The 23,999-nt window shown below is 51.5% G+C and overlaps 1 protein-coding gene across 11 annotated transcripts in view; it reads right to left on the reverse strand.

Moving 5' to 3' along the window:
• Positions 1-1,341: 1,341 nt before the first annotated feature.
• LOC134174983 (E3 ubiquitin-protein ligase RNF213-like) overlaps positions 1,342-23,999 on the reverse strand; it is a 53,623-nt gene continuing 30,965 nt past the window's right edge. For 3 of the 11 annotated variants that reach the window (XM_062640379.1, XM_062640386.1, XM_062640387.1), the window contains 30 exons: positions 23,590-23,723; positions 23,156-23,313; positions 22,366-22,569; positions 21,316-21,509; positions 20,760-20,880; positions 20,308-20,414; positions 19,028-19,201; positions 18,653-18,825; positions 17,885-17,981; positions 17,685-17,799; positions 17,288-17,474; positions 16,724-16,926; positions 15,731-15,832; positions 15,226-15,441; positions 11,043-11,124; positions 10,679-10,713; positions 9,935-10,029; positions 9,619-9,769; positions 9,358-9,526; positions 7,558-7,649; positions 6,885-7,142; positions 6,552-6,687; positions 6,026-6,109; positions 5,614-5,782; positions 5,304-5,499; positions 4,096-4,173; positions 3,679-3,879; positions 3,146-3,235; positions 2,649-2,809; positions 1,342-1,950 (listed from right to left, as the gene is read on the reverse strand). In XM_062640379.1, coding sequence (XP_062496363.1) covers positions 1,758-1,950; positions 2,649-2,809; positions 3,146-3,235; positions 3,679-3,879; positions 4,096-4,173; positions 5,304-5,499; positions 5,614-5,782; positions 6,026-6,109; positions 6,552-6,687; positions 6,885-7,142; positions 7,558-7,649; positions 9,358-9,526; positions 9,619-9,769; positions 9,935-10,029; positions 10,679-10,713; positions 11,043-11,124; positions 15,226-15,441; positions 15,731-15,832; positions 16,724-16,926; positions 17,288-17,474; positions 17,685-17,799; positions 17,885-17,981; positions 18,653-18,825; positions 19,028-19,201; positions 20,308-20,414; positions 20,760-20,880; positions 21,316-21,509; positions 22,366-22,569; positions 23,156-23,313; positions 23,590-23,723 — 4,375 coding nt within the window. In that variant the 3' untranslated portion in view covers positions 1,342-1,757. Of the gene's footprint in view, positions 1,951-2,648; positions 2,810-3,145; positions 3,236-3,678; positions 3,880-4,095; positions 4,174-4,874; positions 5,198-5,303; positions 5,520-5,613; positions 5,783-6,025; positions 6,110-6,551; positions 6,688-6,884; positions 7,143-7,557; positions 7,650-9,357; positions 9,527-9,618; positions 9,770-9,934; positions 10,030-10,355; positions 10,409-10,678; positions 10,714-11,042; positions 11,125-15,225; positions 15,442-15,730; positions 15,833-16,723; positions 16,927-17,287; positions 17,475-17,684; positions 17,800-17,884; positions 17,982-18,652; positions 18,826-19,027; positions 19,202-20,307; positions 20,415-20,759; positions 20,881-21,315; positions 21,510-22,365; positions 22,570-23,155; positions 23,314-23,589; positions 23,724-23,999 lie in introns of those variants that run through there. The other 8 variants (XM_062640380.1, XM_062640381.1, XM_062640383.1 and 5 more) reach the window with 8 other exon arrangements.

A 23,999-nucleotide genomic window follows, 5' to 3' on the forward strand; every position in this document is an offset into this window, starting at 1 on the left:
GATCTTTCGAGGTCCCTTTCAATCTCTAGCATACTGTGATACTGTGTGACACGTATGTGATGCGTGACACTAGTGTCATTTGTGACACGTGTCGTGTGTGCGACATGTGACCTGTACGACGTGTGTGATGTGTGACCTGTGTGTGACATGTGTGTGATGTGCGTGATGCGTAACAAGTGTTTGATGTGTGTGTGAGGTGTTTGATGTGCGTGACATATGTGTAATGCATGTGTGACACATGTGTGACACGTGTGATGTGACGCATGTGTGATGTGTGTAACGTGTGTGATGTGTGTAACCTGTATGTGTAACAAGTGTTTCACATGTGTGTGTGACACACTTGTGACACGTGTGATATGTGACACATTTGACATGTGTGACACGTGGGTGAGCAGCGAGCTGGGTTGTCAACTGGCTGAAGATCAGCACATTCCAGGTGCCACCAAAGTGGGAGAATCAGCTGAGAAGCCAAAGCACTTCCACCCAGAGGAACCTCAATGGGCTGGAGAAATGGGCTGAAAGGAACCTCATGGGGTTCCAAAGTCCTGCCCCTGGGGAGGGACATTCCCTGGCACCAGACACTATAGGAACACCAGCCTGGAAAGCACCTTGGTAGAAAAGGTCCTCGTGACATCAGGTTGACCACGAACCACGAGCTTATGGTGGAGGGAGGGATCCTTCACTTCTCTTCTGATGAGGCCCACCTGTAGGGCTGGATCCAGTGCTGGTCTGCCAGTATAAGAGACATGGCCACAGTGGGGAGAGACCAGGGAAGGTGGTGACGGGACTGGAACATCTGACTCTATGGCTGGGGCCATACTCAAAGTTTGGGTTCCATGATTTGAGAAGCTGGGTCTGTTGGGAGCTGATTGGATTCATCCAACCAAAAGGGATTAGTGGTCTTCAGCAACAATTTGGCCAAACCTTTATGGAGAGCTTTAGACTCGACTTAGAGAAGGGCCACCAAGATGATGAGGAGACTGGAGCATCCCTCCTAGGAGAGGCTGAGGGAGCTGTGATGCTCCAGCCTGGAGAAGATACTTGGGAGGTCTCACCAATGCCTGCAGGGAAGGTGTGGACAGGATGAAGGTTTGGGCATGGACCTCCTCCAGAAGGACGGAGAGAAGGATCTCACTACATGGGTCAAACCCTTAAAGGCACTGGGGTATATTGGGAGATACCTCTGGTCTTTCCTGTCCCCGGCCACCTGTGACCACTGAAGGTCTTGCCAGGTCTGGAGGGCCTTTGAGCCCCACAGTAGCCCCTGAGATGGTCTGGTTGTGCCCATGACACCAGCCAGGTTCCCTCCACCACCATTTCAGGAACAACAAGAAACCAAGATGGGTCCTTGAGCATTTAATGATGACAGAAAGGAGAAGAACAAGGCAGGACAGAGGCCACTGATGATGAGCATGGGGAGGCACAGATGTACCCACTGGCCAGCACTGGGGCCGTAGAAGGGACTACAACTTCTCAGGCACCCATATGGGGGTTTTAGGGGGTAGAGTTGGCTAACTGAAGACAGAGGTATTGAAGCTGGTGATGTGTCCATGGGGATGCTCTCCATGTGGCTCAGCAGGGTGGGAGGGACAGGGATGCCTGAGGTCTCTGAGGGGCAGTGGTGGGTCCAGGTGGGAGCTTCCCACCTGGGTTCAGGCCTTGGGGAGCAGGATTTCAGGGGCTCGGAGGCTCAAGCTGCTCCAAGAGCCCACATGTGGCTCATGTATTGCCCCCAGAGCTGGGGCAGATGTTTCCATCTAACGACTTCCTTGGGCTGGCCCCTTCTGGCTGTAGGCAGGGACATTGGCCTGGCTGGTCCTTGCAGCTGTCCTCCAGACAGAGAGGATGTTCTTGATGGGAATGTCAGGGTCCAGGGCATCCGTGAGGCTGCAAACTGAGCTGGCAGGGACTTGGTTGTCTTCCAGGAAGAACGTGAAGGCAAACTTCAGCCTGTGGAGGGAGGCAAAGCAGAAGGGTGAGTGGGTGGGTGCAGATGGAGTGGATGTTCCACAACCCCCAGCAGTCAGCCATGGACAGCAATGGGTGTCAACCATTAGCACTGTCTTGGCCAAGGTCTCTGGTCAGTGGAGGCTCTCAATGGTGGCCAAGGATGCTGGTCAATGGTGGCTCTCAGTGCTGGCCAAGTATGCTGGTCAACGGTGGCTCTCAATGGTGGCCAAGGTTGCTTGTCAATGGTGGCTCTCAGTGGTGTCCGAGGTCGCTGGTCAGTGGTGGCTCTCAGTGGTAGCCAGGGTTGCTGTTCAGTAGTGGCTCTCAAGGTGGCCAAGGTCGCTGGTCAACGGTGGCTCTCAATGGTGGCCAACTGTCGCTGGTCACTGGTGGCCAACACCTCATACTAGAGGCTGCCCTTGAGTGTCTCTGGTGGCATCAGAAGCCAACAAGGCAGCAGATGACTGGACATGAGAAAAACTCCTTTCCATCAGCGGTGGTGCCACCTTGGGCTAACCCCCAGGACAAGCATCTCCAAAGATGGAGATTCACCAGATGAGACCCTGAGTAACCTGTATGGAGCAGGACTTGGACCAGAGACCTTCAGAGATCTCTCCCCAGCCGAACCCCACCAGGAAGCTGTGACTTGTGCCACTGCTCCACTGCTCTGCCTGTCCCAGGATACGACCTGGACTTACTCATCTTGTGGCTGGAAGATGGACAGTGCCACTGTGATCATCTCATGCAGCTCAATGAGGAAGAGGTCGAGGTTGGTGTTGGCCAGTGCAGAGGACAGGGCTTTTTCCTCCATTTTACCCAGCTTCTCTTGGAACTCTTTGGGCATCAGGCAGAAGGGATCCTGCCAGGACCACCAACCTTCAGCAAAGAGGAGACTCCAGCACATCACATCCCCCCCCCCCCCCCCCCGAGGTGACTTCTCATGAAGAAATGAGAACCACAACCCTCTTGTGTCCTTGTGTGAAACCTCCTATCAGGACCACCAAAGAGCTTCCAAGACATAAGCCAGTCTTGGAAGTACCCAAGGGAGTAAATTATCTGCAGGATGGGCCAGAGACCTTGATTTAACCCAGGAGAGGGATGAGATGGGGATATCAAATGGCTGCAGCACCATAAGGCTCCTTTCTCTTCCCAAGGGAGCAAAACCCCCCCCCAAACCCAATCTCATCTCCCTCACCTGGTTCATCTGTACCAACAGCATGGACCTGCGAGCTGCCAGGACCTTCCACAGTGACAGGATATGCTTCAGCCGGGTGTTGGGCACCACCTGAAGGAGTGTGATGGAGAAACAGCCCCTCAGCTCCTTGGAAGGTCCCATGCACATTCAACTGACTCCAGCGTGTCCTGGAGGACCATGCGTTGGGCCACCAATATCCCTCAGTAGCTGCACCTCAACCACACAGGTCAAGCCCCCAGGCAGGCCCATCTACTACCCCTTGGCTCACATCACTGGTGTCCCCCACAGAGATGTCCCAGGCCATCTGCAATGCATGAGGTGTCCCCGAGGGGTTGATGGATGTGGCATGAAAACCTGGCACCACCAAGCCAAGCTTTGAAACCCACCCAGGTGCCCAGGACCTCTGCTTTGAGGATGAGACCCTCAATCCTCCACGGACACTTGCAGCATGTGAAGGTGGTGGGAGCCATGGGCAATGAAGAGGGAGCAAGGGTGAAGGTCCCACTTCCCACCCAACTTCACCCCTTGCCCACCGGCACATCCTGGAGCTGCTTTGCCCCGGCATCCATCCTCAGCTCATGCCGAATGTACTCAGGCAGCGGGCACTCCGGGTCACCACCCGTCATGGCCAGGAACTCAGCAGCCACCTTCAGGGTGTCCAAGACCTTGGAGAGGGCATTGACCGAGCGGGCCTCTTCCATGATGTGCTTCTGCTGGTTGATGCTGAGCATCTCCTGGCAGCAAGAACAGTGGGGACATGACCCACAAGGGTGATGTCCTCCCAGCTTGTGCAAGACAAATGGGTCCTGCCAGGTCTCCACCCCCTGCTTGAGTTGGCCTTGGTCCTTCCCACACAACTGCCTACTTTCTGTGCCCCCATCATGCCATAGCATTGAAGGGAGACCTCAGGGTTGGACGGAGGAGAAGACAATCAGCCACTTGTTTCCTACCTGGGGCAGTTGGTCCCTGACTTTCATCTTGGTGGCCTGGAGGGTCCTCATGTTGTTGAGGGCAATGGATGGAGCTGTCTGGAAAGTGTTTGGGACAAATAGTTATGAACATGTCACTTAATGGGGGCCAGTAGAGAAGCTCAGCTGGGCAGATGTGAGCCCATGGGATGTCCCCATGGGCTCTGCATGGCCTCCTGAGGACACTGTGGAGTTGTGGAGATCAGGGGATATCCCTGATGTCTGGAGGAAGGCATGTCCATGGAGCAGGATCAGGAAACCTTGCAACCCCACTTTACTTCCAAGCAAGGTGATGGAGAAAGTCCCCCTTGGAAAGATGGGACCAAAAAAGTCCTGGGAACAGCCAGTGTGGACTGATCTCCACCTTTAGGAGACGACGCACAGGAAAGCCTGGTTCTGGTGTCCTCAAGTCCCCTTTTCCCACCACCTCCAGCCTTCATTTACACAGAATGGAGTCCAACAGCCACAGAGATGTGCTCCTTCAAGGTGGTTCAGGCCCACTTTGGACCCTACATAGAATCATAGAATCATGGAATGGTTTGTGTTGGAAAGGACTTTAAAGCTCATCCACCTCCAACCCCTGCCACGGGCAGGGACACCTTCTGCTAGAGCAGCTTGCTCCAAGCCCTGTCCAGCCTGGCCTTGAACACTACCAGGGATGGGGCAGCCACAGCTTCTCTGGGCACCCTGTGCCAGCACCTCAGCACCCTCACAGGGAAGAACTTCTGCCTTAGATCTAACCTGAACTTCCCCTATTTTGGTCTGAACCTATCACCCTTTGTCCCTTTGCTACATTCCCCAATGAAGAGTCCATCCCCAGCATCTCTGGAGTCCCATCAGACACTGGAAGCCTCTCTGAGGTCTCCTCACTGCTTCTCTTCTCCAGACTGAACATAACCCTGGGAGAAACCTCTCAAAGCTCTTTAAACACTACCAACACCCCCCTTATTCTCAAAGAAAACAAAAGCAGGGATGTAGGCCTGCACGCTGCCTTTCAGACCACCATTTCATTGCCTCAGATGTAGCTTCTGGCCATGGCACTCCTTCAAAACCCAAGGAACAGAGGCAGACGCACAGCAGGCATCTGCTAGTGCCTTCAGTTGAGTCTGCTGACTCCAGAAGAGGCTGGAAACAGACCCAAATGCTACTGCTGGCCTGGGAAAACCTGATTTGGCCGATATGGAGCTCACCTGAGCTTTGATGATGGGCTTTCCACTGATGAAGCGATGAACCACTTGCCTCTGCAGCATCTGGAAGTCGAAGTAGGTCATTTTGGTGCCGTCTTTGTCTATCTCATACTGCAAGTTGGTCAGTGCCATGGTCACCAGGTCGCTCTTGGTTACAGTCAGCACAGAGGAGGGCTTCACCTCTTCTGCGGAGATGGACCTGGGAGAGGAATGGTTGCCCTGGTTGCTGGGTCTTTCACCTTGCCCTGCTCTGCCATTGAGGACCTGCTGGAGGAGGTGGACAAGCCACAGGGTCAGCATCTTGGGACATTACCGCTGCCTCTCCTTGGTGACCCGCGCGGCTGTGTCCACGCAGCTGTTCTGCAGCTGGATGAGGAACCTGGCCACCAGGCGGCTGATGGACGGTTGGGTTGGGAGGAGCTGGAGGATGGCAGTGCTGGTGCTGATGTCACTGGGCAAGAGGTCTGGCAGGACGGTGATGCCTGTAAAAGGAGGTCTTCTACCCACTGTATGGAGCCAGGGGACATCCTCCCTCCTGATGAGGTCTTGGAAGGGTTCTTTATCAGGTTTTGTATCTTCAGGAGGGGTTCTAATGTTTTTTCAGCAGGTGGGGAGCAAGCTCAGCAGCTTTGCTAGCAATGCTAGGTGCAGAAAGCAGCTTGGCTTCAGAGCAGACCAAACAGTCAAGGAAAGAGGGAAGGGACCTCCTGGAGATGACCACGTACCTGAGATGGATGGGTTCATCTTAATATTGCTCCAGACCTTCTGGATGGTCTCAATAGCTCTGCTGAAAGCCAAACGCTGGTCCTCTGTGGAGACAGAGAGAGTAAAAAGCAGCCCCCTCAAGGCATCTTCCCAGGAGACTGGTCAGCTCAGAGAATGTCTCTCAACAGGAACATGGCTGGAGGTGTCACCCAAACCATTTTTGCTTGAGCTTCAAGCCTCCATGAGACCATGTGTGACATCAACCAACCAGGCACCACAACTTAAGAGCTGAAAAGCCCATCTCAGCCACCTTGCACATGGCAGAAGAACCTCGCCAGGCCCCACATGCCCCAGGAGAAAGGATCTACCCTGGATCCATCTCATTTTCTTAGGCCTCCACCTTCTCCTAAACTCCCCTCCAAAACTGGTCCTTCAAAGCAAGGCCTTGATGGGCTGCTCTAGCACTGCCTCCACCACAGCAACTATGGCAGCAGCGTCTCGGTGGAGCATCTGGGTGCTGAGGGGTGATGGAATTCCATGGCACACCTGACAGCTCGGGCTGGTCCAGGAACTGCTGGACTGTGTAGTGCTCCCCTTTATGGCTGTTTTGGAAGAAGTGGATCAGGGCATTCTGCAGCCGGAAGATGTCAGGCAGGTGTTGGACGTGTTGGATGTTCTCAAGCTGGAAGAGAAAATGCCATGTGAGTCATGGGACAAGGATCCCTCATGGCATCTGGAGGAGGATCTGGACAAGGGAGACTTGTCTTGCTTGGATGTTCCAAAGAAACACAGGGTGGAGCAAATAGTTACCCATAGACACCAACCAGGCTGAATCTATTGCATGTACTTTGGTGGAGAGAGGATATTCCCGCAACCAACCTTTGACAAGAGCTCCAGCAGAATCGGGTATGGACTTCCAGTGTCTTCTCCACCTTCCAGCTGCAGGAAATGCATCAGGGTCTGGATGGTCACCTTCTGCTCCAATTGCCACATGCAGGGCTGGTTGATCAGCCCCTGCTGTGGTAGGTCTTGGAGAGGGAGTGTCTGGCCACGAGCTATTTTCAGGAGGAGGCTGGAGCTCTGGGGACCTTCATTCATCCTCTGCTCCCTGATAGAATTAAGGCTGTGCTCCAGCTCCTGCAAGAAGCCAAGGGTCATTAGGAGCCACCTCTCCTTACTCAAGAGGCCTGAGGGGATTCACAGGGTCTCAGAACAAAGAAAAGCAATGAGGGCACTGGAGAAGTGGGCAACATGGGGAGAACTTGTCTCCAAAGGGACAAGAACCCAAGTGCCCAGGCAGAAACCCACAGGTGGTTTTTCCAAGGGAAGAAAACCAATGAGTTTCGAAGGAGGATCTGAATCAAAGCATCCAAGAAGCCAGCTCTCTGCTGGAGCGAACCAGGAGACCACACCAGGACAAGGTCCCCATTCATAAAAGAGGTGATAAATCTTTTCTTCCGCACTGAGCCCAACAGATGTGTCCGGACATGGACATGATCGGGAAATGGTGCTTTGGGTATGCGATATCGGCAGCAGCTGGGACCAGGCATACCTGGAAGATGGGCTGAGCCAGGGCTTTGAACAATGTTTCCCATTCTTCCCGATCCTTCTTCTCACGCAGGATGCCCAAAGCTGTACTATCACCTAGAGAAGACACAGAGGAACACATGAGTTTTTACCCTGTAGAGCCTGGGGTCTGCCCAGAGCATTGTTGGGTTTCCTGGCAGCTTGATGTAGAAATAAGAGGCGCCAAGAGCAGAAGGGATGATGCAGATACCCCCTTAGAATCATAGAATAGTTAGGGTTAGAAAGGACCTTAAGATCATCTAGTTCCAACCCCCCTGCCATGGGCACAGACACCTCCCACTAAACCATGTCACCCAAGGCTCTTTCCAACCTAGCCTTGAACACCGCCAGATACCGATTGAGCATTCGCAACGCCCCTGGACAATCCATTCCAGTGCCTCACCAGCCTAACAGGAAAGAATTTCTTCCTTATACCCAATCTAAACTTCCCCTGTTTAACTGTTAACCCGTTACCCCTTCTCCTGTCACTAGAGTCCCTAATGAATAATCCATCACGCAGCCTTTTCTTCTCCAGGCTGAACAGCCCCAACTTTCTCAGCCTGTCTTCATATGGCAGGTGCTCCAGTCCCCCAGTCATCCTCGTGGCCCTTCTCTGGACTTGTTCCAACAGCTTCATGTCCTTTTTATGTTGAGGACACCAGAACTGCACACAATGCTCCAAGTGAGGTTTCACGAGAGCAAAGTAGAGGGGCAGGATCACCTCCTTTGACCTGTTGGTCATGCTTCTTTGGATGCAGCCCAGGATACAGTTGGCTTTCTGGGCTGCGAGCGCACACTGAAGCTGGCTCATGTTCAGTTTCTCATCAACCAACACCCCCAAGTCCTTCTCCGCAGGGCTGCTCTGAATCTCTTCTCTGCCCAACCTGTAGCTATGCCTGGGATTGCTCCCACCCAGGTGTAGGACCTTGCACTTGGCATGGTTAAACTTCATGAGGTTGGCATCAGCCCACCTCACAAGCGTGTCAAGCTCCCTCTGAATGGCATTCCTTCCCTCCAGCGTATCAACTGAACCACACAGCTTGGTGTCATCGGCAAACTTGCTGAGGGCGCACTCAATCCCACTGTCCATATCAGCAACAAAGATGTTAAACAAGACCGGTCCCAACACCGATCCCTGAGGGACACCACTCATTACTGGTCTCCAGCCTGACATTGAGTCATTGACCACAACTCTTTCAATGCGGCCATCCAGCCAGTTCTTTGTCGACCGAGTGGTTCACCTATCAAATTGATGTCTCTCCAATTTAGTGACAAGGATGTCATGTGGGACAGTGTTGAACACTTTGCACAAGTCAAGGTAGATGACATCAGCTGCTCTACCCAGTCCATCAGTTCTGTATCCCCATCACAGAAGGCCACCAAATCGGTCAGGCAGGATTTCCCCCTAGTGAAGCCATGCTGGCTGTCACCAAGCACCTTGTTATTTTTCATGTGCCTTAGCATGCCTTCCAGGAGAATCTGCTCCAAGATTTTGCTAGGCACAGAGGTGAAACTGACTGGTCTGTATCTCCTAGTTTGCTCATGCCCTCAAGCTGCTCTGGCCCAAGTGCTCTGAATGAGCTCACTGCTCTCATGGTCCTCCATGTCTTCTCACTGCTTTCCTGGGATGAAGACTACCCCAGGAAGGAGGAAACAATTACATTACACTGGTCCTGGGTAGAACCCAACCACCACATGCCTTCTGGTTACCTCCCATTGCTTCCCATGGGTCCTGGGTAGAACCCAACCACCCATGCCTTCTGGTTACCTCCATTGCTTCCCCTACCTGCTGAGCTGTCCTTGCATAGGTGCTGTAGAAAGAGGTGCACAGTCAACAGGGCATCCTCCATGTTCCTGCTGAGCGCTTCTGCCAGGCACTCCAAGTCTTTCTTAAGCTGGCCCCAGAAGAATTTTTCCACATCTTCTGGTTTCTCTCTCATCAGGTCCAGAATGGCCTGAAGGATGTGGCAGGTTCCTCCCTTAGGCTCTCAGGGAGGTCTCCTCCCAAGCTGGGCTGAACACTCCTCACAGGGTGATGCTCACTGACCTGTTTGTCTATGTAGATCCCCAGCAGGAGGGAGGAATGGAGCAGAGCTCTCGCCAGAGCCACACAGGCAGGAGACAGGCACCTCTCTGGCTCAGTCATCCGTGAGATGGGGCTCTCCAGGATGTAGCCTTTCTCTGTTGTATCCTCAGAGCTGAGTCAAGAAGGAGCAATCACCCACCACATCTCGTGCTAGGTCTCACCATGGGACCATGGGACAAAGAGACCTTTGCTTTGGCTATTTCCCCTGTGCTCGGGGAAGGGTGGGAGGGTTAGGTCAGCAGGTGAAGACCTCTGGGACTGCAAAAGGTTGACTTACACTTCCTTCTGCATAAAGCCTTTCTCAGGTCTGTGCTTGGTTCCCCCAACAGCAGCACCACACTTGCACTTCTTCACTTCCATGGGAAGCCCACACTGCATTTGGACACGTGAGGGTGGGGTGAGAGAGGAGATTGGGAGACCACCCAGGTGCTAAAGGCTTCAAGCAAAAGCTGAGGGCACCCAGAGGATTTCCATGGCTTCTGCATGGCTTTCCACATGGGCTTACTGCAACAGCCAACAAGAAGTGGGAGGAGATGTGAGCAAACATCTCCAGACCAACCAGGTTCCTCCTACAGCCCACAGGATATGTCTAAGAGTCGGTCTGGAGATGAGAATAAAGCAAGACCTGGAAGCATTCCATGGAGAGGCACAAATCCCAGCTCCATTTAGCCCAGTGCCTTGCTGGGAGATGAACCCACCTGAGTTGGAGAAGAGCCCAGCTGGCTTCTGAGCCTTGCAGTTGCTCTTGCAGCTAAAAGACCACCTGGCACAGAGGTGGCATTGGAGTCCACATTAGGAGAGGATCAGCGCAGCAGAATGAGAGTCTATAGCAGCCACCCAGAAGAAGCAGCCAAGCCAAGAGACCAAGATGTGTTTCAAGATGGTGCAAAGGGGATGGGCACCTCTGAGAGCCAGAAGAAGACCTGAGAAGCTCCATCCCATGCATGGAAGTGACAGAGATGCAATGAGAAGCACAAGAAGACAGAGCTGCAAAGACCACCAGCCAGAAGAAGGCACTTACGTTGGTGACAACCCAGCACAAGCCACACTGACAGCCTAGAAAGAGGACATGGTTACTCTGTCATCTCCACAACAACCTTCATGATGGGAACGTGGCCCTAAACTCCCCAAGAGAGTGAACAGGTCTGGCCCCCACTTCCTGGAATCCAGCCCCACCACACACCTCTCGCAGAACTTCTCGTAAAGGACCCAAGGTTGCTCCATGCAGGTGGAGATCAGGAAGGATGAACTCCACCTTCTACACAGAAAGATGGAGACGGCCTGCAGAGTCTTTAATCCCTTCCCTCCATCCTTTGGCAAATCTCTATCAGTTGCTGGTGGGTCCCCAACACACACAAGAGCAGTGAGATTCCCCCAATACTTACTCCAGATCTTCTCTGTCTCACCAATTTTCCAGTTGTCCTCATCAAAAAGCAGGTCACCAGGCATGGTGGGAAAGTAGGACCCCTTGCAAAGGAAACACAATAGAAGGTGAGGTGTGGAGTAACCATCTCTCTTGCTCACTTCGCACCCATCTGAGGGACAATTGTGCTTCTAAAGCAGCAGTGGAGAAGAAAGGTCCTACGTGGCCACCGTCATCAGGGAGAAACTTCTGGTGAAGAATGGGGACCAGGTGAAGTACATGAGACAGACAGACATGAGGCTGGAGTGACCAGACAGAAGCAAAGCCCCCAAGAGTCCAGTTATCTAGGAGTTTTGATTCTGGAGCTGAATACGTCATGAGCCAACCATGATCTTGACGGGAAGGGAGAAGAGACAATTCCAGGAAAAGCAGCAAATGTCCTGCTTGCTTCCTGCAGCCCTCCAATAACAGGAACAACTCATGCATGGACTCATCCAAGGGGAATGAGCATTTCCACCATCATCTCAGTGATGGAAGACCTTTGGCAAAAGGAATATTGAAGCTCTGGCTGGGCTTCAAACCACTTAATCTCCACCAACAAAGATCTGCCAGGCCCACAGTTCCCCTTGAGTCATTAGAGAGATGAGCATCACACATAGACCCCACATCTCTTATGCTTATAAGGCTTAGGCTTATAAAAAGTGGACGCAAGGACAGGTGGCCTGGGAAAAATACAGGGATGTTGTCTGGGAAGCTAGGGACCAGGTTAGGAAAGCTAAGGCCCAGCTAGAATTAAACTCGGCTAGCAAAGTTAAGGATAACAGGAAGGGATTCTATGGGTATGTAGCGAATAAAGGACAGACTAGGGACAACGTAGGCCCCCTCCAGAAGCTATCGGCAGAACTGGCTACCCTGGATTTGGAGAAGGCTGAGGTTCTGAATGACTTCTTTGCCTCAGTCTTCACTGGCAAAGGCTCTGACCAAACCACCCAAGTCTTGAAAGACAGACGCAGGGACTGTGAGAATGAAGACCTTAGGCCCACTGTAGGAGAGGATCTGGTTTGAGACCATCTTAAAAACCGAACATGCACAAGTCCATGGGACCTGATGAAATCCATGTGCAGGTCCTGAAGGAGATGGCAAATGAAGTTGCTAAGTAACTGTCCATCATATTTGAAAAATCAGGGCAGTCAGGTGAAGTTCCTGATGACTGGAAAAAGGGAAATATAACCCTCATTTTCAAGAAGAGGAAATTGGATGACCCAGGGAATTACAGACAAGTCAGTCTCACCTCTGTGCCAGGCAAAATCTTGGAGCAGATTCTCCTGGAAGGCATGCTTGATAGGGGGCCTGAATTAATAACCAAATGTTAAACCTATGTTATTCTTCTGATTATCTTCAATCTCTTTAGTTAACAATAAGTATTTGTCTAAAAGTGCAGCTGGTGTTTAATGTAAACTTGTGTAAGAAAGGATAAGGGGAACTGGTGGTCAAAGTTTGCATTTGCAGCACCATCCATCTGGTTAAGACCTGGCTGAGACTGGAACTGTGGTTTGAGCCAAAGGCAGGGGACTAGTGAGCATGCATGCAAGACGGAGGTGAAAAGTTCAAGAGTGAGTAAGACTCGTTTACTTCATCTCAAGACCTCTGCCCATGACCACCAGGAGGCACTGCACAGGCGTGAAGGAGGCTTTAGCTCATTATAATATGAAGTGGGAAAAGGTTATGTATATGTATTGGTGTGTTGTGTAACCTACTGCGTATGTAACACTTCAGAGAATAAACGTAGAGGGAAAATGACGCTGGGGTGCGCATGCCTTTGGAGGAACTATCCCCCATGCGCCTCAGCTGAATAAAGCATACCTACTTTACAACTTTAACGAGTTGTGGAGTCAATCTGCTTATCAATTTGGCAAGCCAGGCAGGTGACCTCTGTCAGCTGCAGGACCGGCTAAGGAGCAGATATCCTAGGTGCCCCAGGCCGTTTGCCTGTAGGAGCTCCTCTCCTTGTCTGCTCACTGCAGGGACAGACAACAACCTGTGCCGGCTGCGGAAAATGGTATGCTTGAAATTTATATGGGTAATTCTGGGGGTCTATAAGTCGTACGTGTGGCCCAGGGCTGCTGGCAAGGTGAGCAGATTCGTCTGGCGCACAGCATAGTTTCTCCTTGGCAGGTAGGGCTTGCAAGCAGGGGACTCGACAACCGATAGAGTGGCCGCTAGCGATACAGAGGGTAGATAGGGTGAGTCCAGGTTTTCGCTGCATCCTAGGTTTTGGGAGCCTGGATGGACCTGCTAATGACTGTGTAGGAAGCAGGTGAAGGGTAAGCGGAACCACCATGTGAGTGTGTACGGGATCCCTGTGTGCAAGAATTCTGCGTGTGGCTGAGATGTGGCATAGCTACAAAGCAAGTGTGGAGTCCTGATCCGCAGTTCTGTGTTCTCCGCGAGGAGTGCGGCCGGAGTCAGACGAAGAGTATTTGTTCTGTCTTGTATCCTTGTTTCTGATTTAAACTCTGGGGGAGAAGTAGACAAAAGTAAACCGTGGCTACTTGGGAGGGTTAAGAAGAGTTCCCTCTCTGTGCCCAGTGGCTGTATAAGAAAAGTATAACCTCTAATGTTTGTGGTCCTATTCTTGAGACCTGGACTTTACACTCAAAGAATTATAGCCTCACATATAGGAGCAAAATAACTTTTGAACAGAGGAACCTGCCGTGAATACTAGGACAGTGTAAATTTTGCTAAGGCACATGAAATACAACAAGGTGCTTGGTGACAGCCAGCATGGCTTCACTAAGGGGAAATCCTGCCTGACCAATTTGGTGGCTGTCTATGATGGGGATACAGAACTGATGGACAGAGGTAGAGCAGTTGATGTCATCTACCTGGACTTGTGTAAAGGGTTCGACACTGTCCCACACGACATCCTTGTCTCTAAATTGGAGCAACATCAATTTGATGGATGGACCACTCAGTGGTGGAATTGGCTGGATGGCCGCACACAAAGAGCTGTGGTCAATGGCTCAAAGTCCGTCTGGAGACCAGTAACGAGTGGTGTCCCTCAGGGATCGGTGTTGGGACTGGTCTTGTTTAACATCTTCGTCGCTGACATGGACAATGGGATTGAGCGCGCCCTCAGCAAGTTTGCCGATGACACCAAGCTGAGTGGTTCGGTTGATACCCTGGAGGGAAGGAATGCCATCCAGAGGGACCTTGACACGCTTGTGAGGTGGGCTGATGCCAACCTCATGAAGTTTAACCATGCCAAGTGCAAGGTCCTACACCTGGGTGGGAGCAATCCCAGGCATAGCTACAGGTTGGGCAGAGAAGAGATTCAGAGCAGCCCTGCGGAGAAGGACCTGGGGGTGTTGGTTGATGAGAAACTGAACATGAGCTGTCTTCAGTGTGCGCTCGCAGCCCAGAAAGCCAACTGTATCCTGGGCTGCATCCAAAGGAGCATGACCAACAGGTCGAAGGAGGTGATCCTGCCCCTCTACTCTGCTCTCGTGAAACCTCACTTGGAGCATTGTGTGCAGTTCTGGTGTCCTCAACATAAAAAGGACATGAAGCTGTTGGAACAAGTCCAGAGAAGGGCCACGAGGATGACTGGGGGACTGGAGCACCTCCCATATGAAGACAGGCTGAGAAAGTTGGGGCTGTTCAGCCTGGAGAAGAAAAGGCTGCCTGGAGACCTCATAGCAGCCTTCCAGTATCTGAAGGGGGGCTATAGGCATGCTGGTGATGGAGTATTCATTAGGGACTGTAGTGATAGGACAAGGGCTAATGGGTTGAAACTTAAACAGGGGAAGTTTAGACTGTATATAAGGAGGAAATTCTTTCCTGTTAGGGTGGTGAGGCACTGGAAAAGGTTGCCCAGGGAGGTTGTGGATGCTCCATCCCTGGCAGTGTTCAAGACCAAGTTGGACGAGGCCTTGGGTGATATGGCTTAGTGTGAGGTGTTCCTGCCCATGGCAGGGGGGTTGGAACTAGATGATTTTAAGGTCCTTTCTAACCCTTACTATTCTATGATTCTATGATCTCATCCACATTTGAAGGAGACAAGGATGAATGGTCACAGTTACTTCTCAGCCCAATGAACGAGAAGGAAGAGGAGCAACAATCTACAAAGCAACAAGCTGACCAGGACACATTGCACCAGTACAATGGGATGGAGAGAGCTGTCCACCTCATCCTTGGAGACTCACCATCACGACTTTAGGCTTGAAGCTGATGTTCCTGAGGAAGTGAGTGATGTGGCTTGGGAACAAGGCCAGAGTGAGCGCAGTGTGGAAGACGACCTCTTGCAGGCCTGGGTCTTCGCCATTACCCAAAGCATCCACAATCTTCATAAGCTTGTCTCCTGGAAGCTCATCTGTGCTGGATGGCAAGTGGAGGATGCTCTCCATTTGTCTCATGACAGACTACAGAGGTTGAAAAAAAAAACAGATGTAAGTGAAGGCCACCAGCATGGCACCTGCCTGTGAGGAGTCTTCTGGCTTCATCCCCGAGGTCCACTGCCCATGCTAAGCCCCATTTGTGTCCTCTGGCAGCAGGGAGAAGACACAGCTCTCTATCAAGACAGATGGAAAGCTCCTGTTTCCAGGAGGTTCTAGACCAATCAACACTTCCAGACTAACCAACACTTCCAGACCAACCAACTCTTCCAGACCAAACCTGAGACTTCCTGTCAGAGGCACAACAGATACTCACAGTCAAGCTCTGTTTTGCTGTGGATACTTGGCTTTTAAGCTGTTTTTGTGCTTTGTCCAGCACACAAAACATCAATGTTGTATTGGACCAGGCTCTTCTACACTGAAAAACAAAGATGAACTTTATGATCCTGAGGAGCAAGTGGAGGACATCCAAGAGAGGCACAAGAAAGAGCCTGTGAGGACCTGTCACTCTCCTCAACTGGAAGGGAGCCCCATGAGTTAAGAATCACAGAATCCCAGCCTGGTTTGTGTTGGGAGGAACCTTAAAGCTCATCTAGTTCCAATCCCCCTTCCACGGGCAGGCACACCTTCCACTACAGCAGGTTGCTCCAAGCCCCTCTGTCCAACCTGGCTTTGAACACTGCCAGGGATGGGGCAGCCACAGCTTCTCTGGGCACCCTGTGCCAGTGCCTCAGCACCCTCACAGGACAGAGCTTCTTCCTTATATCCCATCTCTTCCCTCTTCCAGTTGGAAGCTGTTACTCCTTGCCCCATCCCTACACGTTGTTGTAGAAGCCCCCCTCCAGGTTTCCTGCAGCCCCTTCAATCACTGGAGCTGCTCTAAAGTCTCCCCTTCAGGAGCCTTCTCTTCTCCAGGCTAAACCAGCCCAGCTCCCTCAGCCTGGCTCTAGAGCAGAGCTGCTCCAGCCCTCGCAGCATCTCCATGGCCTCCTCTGGCCTTGCTCCAGCGCCTCCACATCCCTCTGGTGCTGCTGCCCCAGAGCTGGATCAGGAATGCGGGGGGGGGGGGGTGGGGGGGGGGTGTGTCTCCCCAGAGCACAGCAGAAGGAGAGAATCCCCTCCCTCCCCTGCTGCTCATGTTCTTGGGGTGCAACCCAGGACATGGCAGAGGGGATTCTGGGCTCCAAGCACACATTGATGGATTAAGGGGACACCCCCAAGACCTTTCTCTCAAGGCTGGAACCCTGGGTGGGATCTGCCCACTACCCTCAGCTCTGCTTTGGCACCAGGCTCTCAAGAAACAATTCACCTGTGAAACTTCTACTCCTTGGGGTAGAATCCACTTCTCCACCTGGAGAATCTTCCACATAGAGGTGAACCCATAGAGGTCACAGAGATTTCTGATGAGGAACACCTGAGGCCATGGAGTTGGAGCCTTTGCAACCAGCTTCTTCATTGCCTTCACCAGGTCTTGCTCTTTCTCAGTCCTTTCTGTAGTGGGTGCATCAGGATCTGCAAGAAAAGGAGATCTCTCGTCATGCCTAGTCCCCATGATCACAGCCCATCGTACACGTCTTTCACCAACACAGCCCCTATGGCTGTTTAGGTTGCAGGAAGACCCAGGATCTTCTACCCAAGCTTCCAGGCAATGGGCAGTGAGAAGGCTCCTTAATATGTAGGTAGACCACAGTGAGTCTAGGGACTGAAGATCTGGAAATTTGTCCAAAACAACCTAAACTTTCATGAAAGTTATTAACCTTTATTAAACCCAGTTATTTTCCATCAAGAATCTCCAAGGTTAGACCTTTCTGGGGCTGTTTCAAGACCTTCTGCTGGTAGGCATAGTTCTCATCTGACACCAAGCAGTACTCACCTGGAAGCATCCATCTGCCAAGCACAGTGGCCACGTGGCTGATGGAGAGCCGGAGCTGGGCAATGAACTCCAGGGTGTTGATCTTTGAGACTTGGGGCTTGCAGAAGGCCGCTATGTCTGCGGTGGAGAGGCAGTGCTCAGCCAGCTGGTTGATGTCTTCTTCAGAAGAAGAATACATAAAATCCTGCTCAAGAGAGAGACAATCTTTAAGTCTGAAGGTGGGTTAGAACCGAGCAGCTCCCCCTCCTTCCTTGGGCCTTCTCTTTTCTTCAAGGTGAGCTCCTCCTTTGGCTCCTCATCCATAAGATGATATGGAGGGGGAGGTAATTAATGTGATGAGGATGTTATTTCCATGTTATGGTGCTGGGACTCCCAGTGCATCTCAAGGGACCCTCACCTCCAGACAGTGCACCACCATGAAGTAGAAATGGTCAATATTACTTTGGTGGGACATTATCTTTTCTTCCATCTGGGACAAGTATTCTTCCAAGTAAACCTTGACATTGTTGAACCTGGTGCAGAAAAGGAGACAGAGCCTCAGCTTCCATATAGCCAAGAGGTTCAGCAATGGGGTTTGGGAGAAACCGTGGGGCTGACCCGCATCGCAGCAGCAGCTTCAGGAGGGAAGACTGGATGGTGGGACTGGTGTCCATGCACTCCTCAAAGGGTGACAACTCACTTCTTGGCTTGTAGGCTGAGAAAGAAGGATGACATCTGTTACTTAATCATAGATTCACAGAAGAGTTTGGGTTGGAAGGAACCCTCAAAGCTCATCTAGTTTAACGTCCCTGCAATAAGGAGGGACATCTTCAACTAGATCAGGTTGTCCAGAAACACATCCAGCCTGGCCTGGGATGTCTCCAGGGATGGGGCATTCACCAACCCCCTGGGCGACCTGTTCCAGAATTTTATCACCCTCACTATACAAAAGCTCTTCCTCACGTCCAGCCTGAACCTTCCCTCTTTGAGGATCCTGCACTTGGCCCAGTTGAACCTCATGAGGTTCACGTGGGCTCCCTGTCCAAGTCCTTCTGGATCCCATCCCATGGGCATGTCAACTGCATCAGTCTTGTGATGACTTCATGTCATCACAGATGTGCTGACAATGCACTCCATCCCACTGTCCCTGTTGTTGATGGAGTAGTGGTCCCAGCACAGACCCCTGAGAGATGCCACTTGTCACTGGTGTCCATTGAGCCATTGACCACAACCCTCTGGATGTGACCATCCAGCCAATTCCCCATCCTCCCAACTGCCCACCCACAAAATACACATCTCCAGTTTAGAGAAAAGGATGTTGTGGGAGACTCGTGCTTCCAAGGGGGTGGGGACAGACCCAGGTAGAGCAGAATCAAGCTCCTTTACCCCTTCTCCATGCCTGATGTTCAGGGTTAGGTTTGGAAGCCACAAACTGTAGCAGTCGCTGAATGATCTGGGCAGACGGCGTCTGCCTGTCTCCCAGGAAGTAGGTGCTGATGAACTCCACAAAGAATGAATTGCACTTCCTCCTGAACTTGTTGTGACAGGCAACAGCTTCCCTGGAGGGCAGAAGAAAACCAAGACTCATGGTCAACCTCCACCTTAAGAAAAGAAACAACGTCCCTCTCCCTGCAGAGCACAGGACTCAAAGCAGGGAGGTGAGATGGACCTCAGGTGGACAGATATTTGTTCAGCAGCTTCTATCCAACTTTGAACAAGAAGACACTCAAAGCAAGCAGGTTTTTGCCAGCAGCAGGATACCTCGTGGCCTCGGAAGCAGTGGGCGTGTAATCCTCTGGGAATTCCTCCTTGCAGATCTTACACTGTTTGTTGTCCCAGTCCAGGATGCAGCGAGTACAGAAGATGTGACCGCAGGGCAGCTCCGCTGGGTCAGTGATCTCCCGTAGGCAACTCTTGCATTCCTTCACGCCCTTCCTGAGGGACACCAAGGAAAGAAGCAGGAGTTCAGTGCTGCTGCCAGACTGGAGGAGGGTTGGCTCCTGCCTAATGCACACCCTGGGATGGGTGCAAGGCTGAATGGGCACTTTGGCCAGGCCTCACTGGTGAGAACCAAGGGGAACCACCACTGCTTCAAGGCCCACCACAGCTTCTAAGCTGCCTGAGGACCATCCCACCTTAGAGAGGCATCTACTACAATCCCGTAAGTATCATAGAGTCATGGCATAGTTTGTGTTGAAAGGGACCTTAAAGTTCACCCAGCTGCAACCCCTGCTACAGGCAGGGACACCTTCCACTAGAGCAGGGTGCTCCATGCCCCTGTGTCCAACCTGGCCTTGAGCACTGCCAGGGATGGGGCAGCCACAGCTTCTCTGGGCACCCTGTGCCAGCACCTGAGCACCCTCACAGGGAAAAGCTTCTTCCTTTTATCTCATCTAACTCTTCCCTCTTCCAGCTGAAACCTGTTACTTTCATCCCATCCCTACACACTGTTCTAGAATCCTAAGGTCTTCTCTTAGGGAGCCTTGTCTTCTCCAGGCTGAACCAGCCCAGCTCCCTCAGCCTGGCTCCAGAGCAGAGCTGCTCCAGCTCTCACAGAATCTCCGTGGCCTCCTCTGGACTCGCTCCCGCAGCTCCACGTCCCCCTGGCGATGTTGCCCCAGAGCTGGATCAGGACTTCAGGGGGAATCTCTCCAGAGCACAGAAAAGGGAAAAAATCTCCTCCCTGCTGCTCTGCTCATGCTCTGGGGGTGCAGCCCAGGACAAGGTTCTGGACTCCAGCATGCATTGATGGATTAAGGGGAGCTTAATCATGTTGAGGATGGCTGAGTGAAGGGGACAAAAACCTGGGTGCTCAGGGGAGCTGATTTCTTTATCACCACACCTAAGAGAAGCTTCTCCAGAGACCTCCAGAGTTTTGATTCGGTTTTACTCATCACCTCCAAGACAGGTTCTCAACCAGTTCTGCACCAGTGCGGCCTCCCTTTGACCCAAAGAGGTTCACCCCGAGTGCTGACCCCCCCTTTACAAACACAGCAATGGAGAAGGACCCCAAGGTCAACTTCTTTTCTGCTTGCACTTACACCAGATACACCATGTCAGCATTCTCATTGCATTTCTTCAGCACTTTCACCACCAAATCAAAAGTCTTCTCTGGTTCAGAGCCCGGCAGAAGCTTTGTATAGAGGCGCTGTAAAAGAAACCCACAGTCCAAGCTCAGCACAAACATCTCTCTGGGACATGGAGGAGAAATATTATGGGATGGCAGTGCCGAAAGGACACAGGCCTAGGCAGGAGAACCAAGCAGATCCGTGTATGGATGTCACTACATGGACATCTGAGGGTAGTGATGTGGATCAAGGTCACTTCCTTCTCAAGGAAGCTTCCTCAATTCCAAATCCTCATTTTGAATTCTGAATCCTATTTGGATTTGTCTTTTGGATGGTATTTCCAGCCTTTCTTCTTTCCTGAGGTCTCCCTAGAGCTGGGACTGCAGAAAAAGCCCTCCCAAGCTTCCCAGCCCAGAAAAACCTACATTCCAGAGGAAGATGAACTGCTTCACCACAAGCCGCAGGAGTTTCTCCTCCATTTGTGTCTCATTGTGCAGCAGGTGGTCAATCAACATGTAGACAATGTTGGTGCAGTGCCAGCGATGTCTGTAAAACACCCACCCCAAAGGATGACAATCAGGTTGGACCACAGACCTGCTGAACTCCCTTCCCACCAGTGCTGCTGTGACTCCTCCTGTGAGCATTGAGGACCTTCTGAGACAGTACTAGGAGGATTAGATAGCATGGTCCTACTTGTTATAACCAACCTTGGGCCTTCTGAGTATTGTCTTTTTGGAGAGACCATCTTATCCCACCCCAGAAACCTTTTTTTTTTTTTTTTGAAGCCACTTTTTGTCCTGCTTAAACCACGACACTTTGCCATCATGCTTGTGACTCCAGAAGGACCAGGAAGGAGTGGGACAGTTAAGAGGACTTGTGTCTCCAGCTCCCCAAGAGGATGGTCGCTTCAGTTCATCACCTGACTTTCAGACATTAGAAGGTTTGCTTGCTCTACTGCCAGTGGAGAATGACTGAACTTACAGCACATTCTCCAGGAGCTGCTGCTTCTTCTGGTAGAAATGAAGCTGGTAGTTGTCCTCACTGATCCATTCCATCCAGGGCTTAATGGACTTGACACTTTTGAGCCATGCTACTGAGGCATCGAAGGGCAAAAGCCTGTTTTCACAGGGCTGCACATTCTCCAGGAGGATGTTCAAGGCATCCAGAGTGACAAACTGGAACGACATGTACAAAAAGAGAGGAATGGAGTTGAGGGAAGGAACTGAGCTCACTGTGGGGGTGGTACAGGGGGAGGAGAGGGCTCTGGGGAGACCTTAGAGCAGCTCCCCTTCCCTAAAGGGAACCTACAAGAAAGCTGGAGAGGAGTTTCTACAACAGCATGTAGGGGTGGGACAAGGAGTAGCAGCTTCCAACTGGAAGAGGGAAGAATTAGATGGGATATAAAGAAGCTCTTCCCTGTGAGGGTGCTGATGCACTGGCACAGAGTGCCAGAGAAGCTGTGGCTGCCCCATCCCTGGCAGTGTTCAAGGCCAGGTTGGACACAGGGGCATGGAGCAAGCTGCTCTAGTGGAAGGTGTCCCTGCCCATGGCAGGGGCTGGAGCTGAATGAGCTTTAAGGTCCCTTCAACCCAAACCAGTCTGGGATTCTATGATGAGATCCTGGTATAGCTTTTGGAGTAGCTGACAGGGCTAAGCTGGACTTTCAGAGGTGAAGGTCTGCCATCAGCAAACCAGGAAGGGTTTTAATGAGTCCAACCATGCTGAGGAGAAAGAAGGATCTTGAAGTCACCACAGGGAGTTTCTCTAGAAACCATGGCTTGCTGTTTGAAGGAGGGATGTGGACATCACTCCACAATGAAGGAGCTAGAACCCACCACTGGATCGTGACACAATGAATTCCACCCACATCTAGGGTCAAAGATGTCTCCAACTTGGTACCCAGAGCAGCACAAACACAAGGATGTCTTACTAATTACAGAGGATGTAATTGAATTATGGAAGCTGTGAAGACCACCAACATTCAAATACCCTAGGAGAATGGTCTGAAGGCACACACAGCTCTCTGCTCACCATTTCTGGGGGGTTCTTCTCATACATTGCCTGCAGCTCACTTATGACAGTGTCATTGCTTTTTGCTATGTCCACAAATAGCTGATAATCATCCCGGAGGTAGAAATAGTCCATGTGAAGCCAAACTGGGGAAAAGTCCATCTCCCCCAGGCCCAAGGAGGAGCAGAGCTGGCCTGCGGTGGCCAGGAAGACCTTGGAGAGAACCTGCAGGTGGGATAAAAGGTGTTATTTCCACTCAAAGCCAACAGCAAATGGACTGAAGTGGGTTGTTCAGCATTGCTGTTGTGGCCCATTGGAAGTTTCTCCATCACAAATAGTTCTCAAGGTGGAGTTAAGACCAAAGGTTCCTCACAGCTGAGGAACATCAGATTTGGTCACTGTCCTGGTTTTGGCTGAGATAGTTAATTTTTTTCCCCAGTAGCTGGGATAGGGCTGTGGTTTGGATGTAGGATGAACATAATGCTGGTAACACACCAATGGTTTAGTTGCTGCTCAGCAGGGCTCAGTCTCATGAGGGACTTCTCAGTCTCTCATGCTCTGCCTGTAAGGAGGGACACAAGATGTTGGGAGAAGACACAATCAGAAACCTGACCCAAACTAGCCAAAGTCATATTCCATATCACAGAGCATCCTCTCCGGTATATAAACTGGGGAAAGTTAGCTGGAAGGACCAATCACTGCTCAGGACAGGCAGCAGGGGTGAGCAGTTGTATGGAGTATCCATTGAGGTTTTCACTGGGGTTTTATTCCAAGGCCAGTTCAGGCTAGTGCTCTACCCAACCTTACTGACCTCATAGACAGAGAAATCTTGTCCAGGAAAAGCCATCCTGAGGAAGTCATTGGCGTAACAGCGTAGCATGTCTGGATTGCTGCTATCTGGCGTCAAGATGTTCTTGATGAAGGTTTGGTAGAACCTGGCCACTTCCTCCGTTGGCTTCTGGGGCTGATCTAGAAGGGACAGTGACTACATCTATGATTCTACATCACACTGGCAGCTTGGCTGAAAATGTGAGCTCCTCCTCAAGACTGAGGTGGACATGTGGCTGAGTGCAAGGCAATGGGTGAAGAGGCCCAATGCTGTCATAGGAAGAGGAAATACAATGCAGAAGAGATGTAGAACATGATTGGAGGGAGGAATACAGCCCCCATGGTCCCTCCTGGTAAGGATGTGGATTTTGAGCAGTCTAGTTGGGTTAAAGCTCCCCCTGGAAAGGCTGATATTACCTTTCATATGATAGACCTTCTCCCAGACATTGTCTAGGTAGGCTTTCAAAACCCAGCTGAATGGGAATTGGCAGAAGAGGGAGATGTTTGGGTCTTCGGTCATAGATAACACAGAAAACTTGGCATCTGCTGCCCTTGAATTACAACAGAAAGAAGGATTAAATTGTGCAACAGCCTGTAGGTGTTCAGAGATGGAGCAGCCAGGTGACGTTGCCAACTCCTGCTGACGTTCTCTTCAGAGTTCAGAAACCTGTGGAGAAACCTGGTAGGAAAGTCAGGGAAAAGTGGGCAAGAGCAGGGAAGGAGCCAGTTCTGCTGACAGCTTAGAACAACAGGGAAGTGTTGGTGCCAGGGTCTTGACACTCAGGAACTTCCATGGCCAGGTTACAAACATTGCACCCCAAGCATGA

This window comes from Pezoporus occidentalis, unplaced genomic scaffold, assembly GCF_034315485.1.
Source record: "Pezoporus occidentalis ecotype Australia unplaced genomic scaffold, CSIRO_AGI_Poc_V1 ctg649, whole genome shotgun sequence".
NCBI classification, from domain to species: Eukaryota; Metazoa; Chordata; class Aves; order Psittaciformes; family Psittacidae; genus Pezoporus; species Pezoporus occidentalis.